At 46.4% G+C, this 9,008-nt stretch overlaps 1 protein-coding gene across 1 annotated transcript in view; it reads right to left on the reverse strand.

The window, feature by feature from the left end:
• The window catches only part of LOC135912629 (location of vulva defective 1-like), a 34,773-nt gene extending 26,584 nt beyond the window's left edge, over positions 1-8,189 (reverse strand). The window contains exons 1-3 of the mRNA XM_065445119.1: positions 8,077-8,189; positions 7,258-7,278; positions 500-594 (exon numbers count right to left, since the gene is read on the reverse strand). Of these exons, the coding sequence (XP_065301191.1) occupies positions 500-569 (70 nt within the window). The 5' untranslated portion in view covers positions 570-594; positions 7,258-7,278; positions 8,077-8,189. The remainder of the gene's footprint in view (positions 1-499; positions 595-7,257; positions 7,279-8,076) is intronic.
• Between the last annotated feature and the right edge of the window lie 819 nt (positions 8,190-9,008).

The following is a 9,008-nucleotide window of genomic DNA, read 5'->3' on the forward strand; positions in this document are numbered from 1 at the left end:
ACGGAGCTGCATCATTTGGTAGGGCATTCTTTCTCGAACCACGGAGCCTGCAGTAATAGGCGCTGGACAACCGCAGCCCACTGCTGTGGCACTACAGACATGTGTGCTGGGAGCCGTCCAACGGCAAACCATTAGGTTTCGACTTGAAGGCCGGGCTACACTTCGAGGCAGAGCAGCCGGGTATTACATGGATTGCATCGTACGGAGTAGATGGCGAAACGCTGAAGTTTCGCCGGGTTCCCGGTATGGCTTAAACAGCAAGAAAACGGGAAACGGTTTCTTTAGTCATCTCTGTCATCACCGAGGCACTGCGTTTGTTAGGCTATTGGTTTCGATTTATTATAGGTTCACGACACTATGCTCACAATCCACGCACAGCACCCTTCTTTTCCTATGCAAGAGCAGTAGAAAAAACATTTTAGAGACTGCAGAATTGTATTTATAATTTTCGCTGTCTGCGTGTTCTTAGGGTAAGTACATGTGGTGTGTGAAAACTCACCTCGCAGCGTCAAAGAAACGACCATAAGGAAAATCAGCACTCCCCCAAAGAATATGAGACAGCAGCACATCAGGACCCAGGCATCGCTTTCTGAACTGAAAGTCATGAAACATGAAAAGAAAACGCGATGTTAGGGGCAGCATTTTGTAACCATCCTTTTCTGTTTGCACTTCCTTTCGTCCATCGTTACTGGGTCACACGCAGCCACGCCCTCGCTCTTCTTGTGATTGGCCGCTATGCCCAAAGTATTGGTTACGGTTTCTGAATACATAGAATCAAATAAAAAGTAATTTGTTTCGTGATTCGTTTTGGCAAAATTAAGAACAAGTTAATCAAGGCATTCAACGCTGTGTTCGCATACAGTTATATCTGAAAGCACACCTAAGGTTGTATTGTGTGTGTGTCTAACTAACTCTCTTACCCACATGGAAAAGGGTGACTCCGCGAATAATGTACCTATATGTATGGATGACTTCTAAACGCACAAGCATTTCTATGCATGCGCAACGAGAATCCTGCTTGTCCGTCAGGTAAGACTAATCCGATGACTCATACCCCCCAAAATGTGGCTCATACCCCCTTAAGCAATGGCTCGTAACCCCGTAAGCAATGGCTAATACCTCCGTAAGCAAGCAAAAAAATCCAATGGCTATTACCCACATAAGGCAGAGGCGAAAATCCGGCATCGGTAGCGGCTAGACCGAGCGATGGCACCAAAAATAGCCGACGGCGCAGAGAATAAGAACACGTGAAAAAATGCTCGGAATGATGTCAAATTTCTCACGGAGGTTCCCTGTGAAAAAAGTAAATTACTGGCTTCGAAAAGAAAAGGTGGCACATTTTGGTCTGGGTGGCAATCGTACTCGATCTCTGAAGGTGGGTGGGGGTAGGGATCGAGAAGCACGCTTCGCCGACATGACGGCAGCCCCGTGGTTCTGGCTGACTATAGGGGTGCGTAGTGCGTGAGTCACTGCACACGTCCCGTCCACGCCATCTGCCTGACTAAAGCTGGGGCCTAGTACTGGCGTGATTGGGCACGTGACGGCGCAGCTGATGGGAAAAAGGTGGCGCCACCTCAAAAGTTTACGTATGGATGGATGGATGCAAACCATTAATTAAGGTCCTGAGGTACGCCACTCAGCGCGCAAAAATGAAAACATTTCACTAAAGAGACTACAATGCTCTCGCATTCCCACATGTAACCAGTCTTAAGTGCTCTCTACCAAATTTATCTCAATTCCAGGAGGAAATGAAATGTATGTAGAACGACGGCACCCACGTTTATCAGTGTGCTCCCTTTACGAAAGCGCTTGTAGGTGTTTCTGAATACGGCGCGAGCAATTCCTTGGTCTCCAAAACATCATATACATTGTTCCATGGTTGCTCCGCAGTAGTCAAGTGAACATGTTGGCGTACGTCGCACACGGTGTCAGTACTCATATCATGGCGGTTGGAACTTTGAAGTTACACTTTCACATCGGGAAGTATGCAAGTTGCTGCAAATACTAATGTATGTCCGGTCACCAAGCTGGAAAGCTTGTGTTGCTATGTACAACACTCTTTTATCACGCTGCTAATTTGGCTATTTTCATTCAGTGCGTTACATTAGGCCATATTTAGCTTAGCTAAGGCGTGCAACCAGAGGACCTGCCTTCACGAAAAATCTCTGACATCAGAACTGTTCGTGGGAGCAAGTACCAGCTGATAATTATGTAAAACGTATTGTTACAGCACTCCGGAACAAAGCGCTTTGTGAATTACCGATGGGTTTATTTTGTGACAGACGCTTGAGACAAATTAACCCAGAACCGAGGATAGCTTAAGGATTTATTCTCCGTTAACCTACCTTAAACATCGACCGCATGCTGCATCCAATTAAGATAACATAACTGGTGCAATAAAATGTGTTCACTTACTCTCTGATACCTGCCAAATAAAAGAAAACTTAGCATTAGTTCACCTCATACAGCCATTGTGTTGGCAAAGTTGTAACTGATCTGCGAACGGCAAACAAAACATTTCCGCGCAACCCATCTCACGATGTCTATAGAGGTTAATGCGATTAGCATTCAAGCATTGGACCGATACACCGTACGGACGAAGACATCATTGTTTACCGTCCGTAGCGGTCATTGTGAGGTTTCCACTGCTTCGGCTATTTGCTACATGCTTCACCCCCGGGATCGCCCCCCTTCGCTACGAGACTTGCTCACCAGCATCGGCTACGACCCGAACGGCATGACGATGTCAGTATGAAGACGACCATGGTATAACGAAGAGAGAACGACGTCGATAGAACGGCAACTGCATGAACACAATGGGATGAGGACGCCTGTACGACAACCATGGAGTAAGGACGACGGCAAGACGAGGGCCCGGAAGACGACGCTGGAATGACGACAACGGAACGACGGCCCCAGGGCGATGTTTTGACAACGAATGCGTGACGATGTCTGATGCGGACAACGCAACGACGAAAAGCACGGCGAAGCGTCGTCAGGGGAGAGGGAGTCCCGCGACGCGCCTGGCAGCGGTCCCAATGCGCGCGCGGCGCTCCTCCTGTCGGGGCAGCGCCGTACATTGAGAGGAGGGGGTCTTCTGTGTTTGCCGCAAGATGGCTCTGCGTGTGCGGAAAGCGCAGAAGAAATGCAGCGGAAACGCACTTCGCAACTCGTGTAATTGTGACTTCTGTACGTTACATGTTCATAATTACCGATATACACCGCAGTATAACTTTCCACGGCTCGTTTCGAAGGCAACACCGCATTCACTAGAGGCGCGTTTGCACCGCTTGGAAGCATCGAACTCGTGGCTGAGTGGTAGCGTCTCCGTCTCACACTCCGGAGACCTGGGTTCGATTCCCACCGGGCCAATCTTGGAAGTTGCTTTTTATTTATGAAGCGCCTGCCGTGATTTATCGCTCACGGTCAACGCCGCCGACGCCGACAACCGACGCCGACGACACCGGCTTTTCTGCGACACGAGCTCCTTAACGCTATCGCGTTAATATGGCAAGACACCAAGACAACGGCGATAAGATCGCGATTGAATGACTACGGCCTCATTACAGCGGCGTGATGACGGCGGGAATGTCTAAGATAATTTTTTAATGCGATCATTTTTCTCGGAAGCAGGTCGGTTTTTCCTGCCGGATATGTGGCCGCTCTCGCTGGCCGATCTCGAAGGCAGTGCAGTTTAACGCGCGTTCTCAACAGTCGCCGAGGTCTGCATTTGGGGCACGCAGCTGTCATCCGACGCCAAAACAGCGCTCAGTGGGACGTTCCTAACCGATACAGCGCCGACGAAACAATGTGCTGTCACTTATCGCTTGGCTCATCGGCTGCCCAATTCTAGGCGTAGCACACTTGAGTTATTCGACAAGTGCGCACTGACGTCAGCAATGATGCACATCGGGCATGTTCCGCCATAACTGGTTAATCCAGCACTGAAACCGTTGGTGACGCCACAGGTGAAGATACAATCAAAGCCACAATGAATAATTATGTCAAGCGACGTGCATGTGTGTATTTGTGCACCCGTGAGCAAGAGTATACGGACCACAGGGTCACCGTAAAAAGCAGAATGTCTTTGTAATTAGCACGCATAAACGGAAACTGGCGAGCGCCCTCAAAAACTTGCAATGCCAAGTTTGGACTGCAGTCGCTAATGTCAGGTTGCATTCACAGACAGAGGAGAAAAATGAGCTTTATTGCACAGTCCCTGCTCCGTATACTTCTGCTCACTGGTTTACATAGTCTAACATCGTCAAATTGCAAGAAGTGTGCACCGTTGTCGGGTCTGAAAAAAAAAAAAGAACAGTGCCATGTAATCATTTCATATTCACAACGTGCGGTGCACATTTCCTGTCAGAAACATGTAACTGTTTGTGAGTACCCTCCTACTACCAAACAACAATGTTTCTTCTTACGTAGCGTTCAATTATAGCTTATAGGTTTTTTTCTAAGAGTGGTCTAAAGAAGATAGATAGATAGATAGATAGATAGATAGATAGATAGATAGATAGATAGATAGATAGATAGATAGATAGATAGATAGATAGATAGATAGATAGATAGATAGATAGACAGATAGATAGATAGATAGATAGATAGATAGATAGATAGATAGATAGATAGATAGATAGATAGATAGATAGATAGATGGTGGCTGATATGGCTGTGTTAATGCGAATCGCACAAACATTTAGACCATAGCGTAAGGAATTCTTACGGCTAACAGCGCCTTATGCAACACCTGACCATGACGTCATGTGTGGCGAACCGCTCGCCACCAGTATAGTCATACCATAGTTGATAAGCAAATTCATCAGCGATGAAGGAAGCGCGCAGAGGCCGACAAGCAAACGATACAGAGTCACGCAAAGAGTCCTCCTTGAGCCCGCAACGGGTACCATCGCACTCCAGCAGGAGACTAGATCAACCTGCCGGCGACAAGAGCCCATGTAAATGCTCCCAAGCCAAACCGTCCGAATACTGCCGAAAACATGTCGGCGGTATCACTGGTTACCCTCGCCGTATATCGGAAATAAAAACAAATCCGTCTTGATAAATAAAGCGAAATCTTGACAGCGCTTTCTTAATTGTTGTCGCTTTTTTTTCTTCCTTTTCTCTACTTTTACTTTACACTGCCGCGTAATATTGCTACCTTAAGTATTGAACAAGGAACCATCGGTAAGATAGCCTGCCCCCAGCATTTTGTGTTATGCGATCGCCATTTATTTCGAGAATCTGAGTCATGACTCATATAAAAAAAATCACGGCCGTCAAAGACAATGGTGCGATCTCGTCGAAGGTCCGTAAGCTGATATGTAAGGCGACCAGCAACAATAAACAAACGTATTCGGAAGCAGCCAGATAATAACCTCTGTAAATCTCTCGCATTTCTAGAGGGACCATTCAAAAATGCCTGAAACAAGAGTTTCAAGTTTAGACAATTTACATAGCATATTAAAATATTTCAATGTAGGTTTTCACGTGACAAAATCACGAGTTGATTACGCGGCATGCCGTATTGGGGCACTCTTGAATAATTTGCGCTACCAGGGGTTCTTGAACGTGCACCTAAATCTAAGTAGAGATATGTGTTTTCCTATACTAAGCGAGCAAAGTAAACAAACAATCGCGATAAGGGGTGTAAGTTTCTTAGATGACTGCCTTCTCGTGAACGTCTGGAAATAATTGCGAAAAGCGTTGCGAAATACATCCTTACGCTTCCTAATCGGCATGTGGCCATTACGTTTTCGAGAATCTGACAGGGGCAGTTTCCAAAAGCACGATACTTAAAAAGCATCGTTTTTTTTCTACCAAAGTAGGCGATTCGGAAATTTCTTTGCGATTGTGCATCTGCGGCACTGACGGCACCTAGTTCATTTCGTGATCTACCATCGCTGTCGCCCATTCACAAGGCGTCGAAAAATACCAAGAGGACACAGCTCGTTGATAGAAATGCTTAGCTCGAGTTGCAGTGCGATGCCGATTATTCAAATACAAGTAAAACTCATAAATACTTCTGTGAAACAGCCGTTCGGCAAACTGCGCTAAAATGTGTTGCATTAAGAGAGAAAACGTAAAATTATAGTGCCTGAAGGAACCGAAACTTTCATTTAGATGTGTAAATATTTTTTTTTAGGGAGACCGCCGCAAATGGTTCAGCTTAAAAAATACAGGAGCACGAAGTAGTCAAATGCGTAAATCTGCACTAAAAACACATTCTGAAGTTCTATCAACTGTATCTGGTAGAGGAAAACAAGCCGGCAAATATGATATCCGATTTACTGGCCTTGTGCTTCTGGCACTGCCTGCGCAGCTTTTGCAAAGGTGTATTTATTACATACACTTTGTCCGATTTAGGACGCATTATTAGCTGCAAATGACAAAATTGTGATGTCTCTTTCACTGCTAACGTACGTAGTTGCAAAGTTCGCAGTATGTCGTTTTTAAATATTGCAGTTTATACAAACTTCTATGAAATAAAAATTAAGGTGTATAGTTTTACGTGCCAGAACCACGATCTCATAATGAGGCACGCCGTAATAGGGGACTCCGGAAATTTGTACCACCTGGGGTTCTTCAACGCGCACCTATATCTAAATACAAAGCTGTTTTCACCCCTATCGAAATGCTGTCGCCGTGGCCGGGATTCTACCCCATGACCTCGTGCTTAGCAGCCCAACAGCATAGCCACTAAGCAACCGCGGCGGGTACTTCTACGAAATAATCGACGGCTTAACTTAAATGTCTGCTTGCTGCATTCTCTAGATATTAACCTTTTTTTTCTGTTAAAGACAATCAACTAAGTAAAATTTGGTGCGGCAGTTCCCGAGAATAGGAATTTGTACGTTTCAGATATAATTACATAGGAACTCGGAGCTACAGCTTCCTGTTAACGATGTACCTATAAATTGTTAGTGTGCTTTCTGCGCTATCATAAGCTTGTGGGAGGGAAAAGCAGTTTACCTCAGGCCTACAGACTTTCTAGACTTGCTTCTTAACACGTTCATGCCTCCCTTCCAAGCCGCATCGATGCTCTAAATGAGGGGCCGAATTCGCGAAGCGTTTCCTCGCTAAGAGCTCTGGACCACTGGCTTGCCATCTTCGGATCGGCTCGGATTTTCTCTTACGAGCAAATCCGCCCTAAGGGTTCTTTCTTAATACGCACGTTCAGAACCGGAGTATTTTTTCGTTGTTGAATCGCTTTCGCCCACATCTAAACTGAAGCACGTTTTTACGTCAACTTACCAGTACTTGCGGTGCCGATACCTGCGCGCAAAAAGGAAAAGAAACAAACATAACGCCAATAGAGTTGAGCCACGTTGGGTAAAACCGTCACTTAAGTATGCATGCACATAAGCATGCATCCCCAGCGTGACACGAATGACGCACTGACCACATGCAATATTGTAAAGGGGAATTACCTACTTTCTAGAATGTAAACGGAATTTTCGCTTACGCCTTATAGCCCTCTGACGCTTGTTCTTTTTTTTTGTGGGTTAATGCCCATGGTCGACATTAATCATTGCTCGACAGTGGGAAGCTGCCGCCAAAATGCGGCACTGCTCATCTACCGCTGCCAGTGACGAAAAAAGTCGATTTTCTCTAAACACAAGATTGCTTGCAACTCGGCATGATGCCCAGCACTGCAAACATAGCAGCCTCCCGCCTTGGCATTCACAACATTTTCGCGTATTACCAGTGCCACAGTCTTGAGTGCCTGTTACGGTGCTTTTTTTTTTCTTTTTGCACAAGTCCTCCCCCTGAAGCGCGCACACAACCGCACTAGCCAGTAAACAAACGTGTCTGCCGTTTACTGGGCCTGGTTTTGAAGGGTGTCATCCCTCGCTGGCACCACGCCTTCGCCTGGTCACCGCGATCTCCCGCGCATACAGATCTTTCTCAGCGAGAGTTGCTCGGATGCCAGCATAATTCTCTAGGGTATGTTTTGAGCCTGCTTGAGCACACGTAAGTACGGAAGCACCACATGCGCTTCTATGTTTGTGCAGAGCCGTTCAACGTGGACAGCCATGAAACCCAAATTCTGATCGCTGACTCCTTGCTTACCCGGCTGATTGTAGCCCATAGCGAAGGGTGCCTCTCTCTGCGGGTAGTGGGTCGGAATGTAGTTCGGGTCGTAGTCCGAGTCGTAGTTCGGGTCGTACGTAGACTGCTGCTGCTGGGTCTGGTCGTACGTGGACTTCTGCTGCTGGGTTTGGTCGTACGTGGACCGCTGCTGCTGGGTCGGCTGGTACGGGTACTGCTGCTTCTGTTTTGGGTCGTTAGAACCTGAACCTGCAAGGAGCACGTACGAAGTAAAAGCGTTAGTCACCCGCAGCAGTGGTTTAGAGGCTACGGCATCGCGGTGGCTGTGAATGACGGTCGCCAGTTCGACTGCATGCAGGCCGAGGCGGCTGCATTGCGAAGGAATTGCCGCCGAACAAAAATTCAAGCTCCTTTTTTTATATTTAGCGGCGAAACTGCAATGCCAGTAAGCCAGTTAGGCCTCATATATTTCAATATATTATAATAAATCTTTTCTTGCCTTTGGGTCGCGTTGGCTCAGTAAAAATGACCGAAACGTGTCACGTTCACTTTTCGCCTTCTTTAGAAAACAATGTATTGAATTTTCACCTCTAAACATTCGGCTGGGCCTTCACAAACGCCGCAATAATGCGTGATGTCATGGGGAGCTTGTGCGGGAAAACAATTTATGCCACAAAAGGAGAATAAGGGTGTGAATAGTTCTGTGGCTCACACCTTTACACCCTCTTTTAGTGTAAGGGTGTGCCGGATCGATTGCTTCACAGCCTTATTCACTGAAAAGGTGCACATGTTTCACGGTGCGCCAATCTTCCTCTCACGATAGGAGTGGTGTTTTTTAAATAAATGTATTGTACAACGGTGATTCACTAATACAGGCGAAATCCGTTTTTACCTTTTGTGTCTCTCTTTGCATCGTAGATGTTCTTACTTTTCTACTCTTAACTTCGTATCTT

Source organism: Dermacentor albipictus, chromosome 7 (assembly GCF_038994185.2).
Source record: "Dermacentor albipictus isolate Rhodes 1998 colony chromosome 7, USDA_Dalb.pri_finalv2, whole genome shotgun sequence".
Lineage (NCBI taxonomy): Eukaryota > Metazoa > Arthropoda > Arachnida > Ixodida > Ixodidae > Dermacentor > Dermacentor albipictus.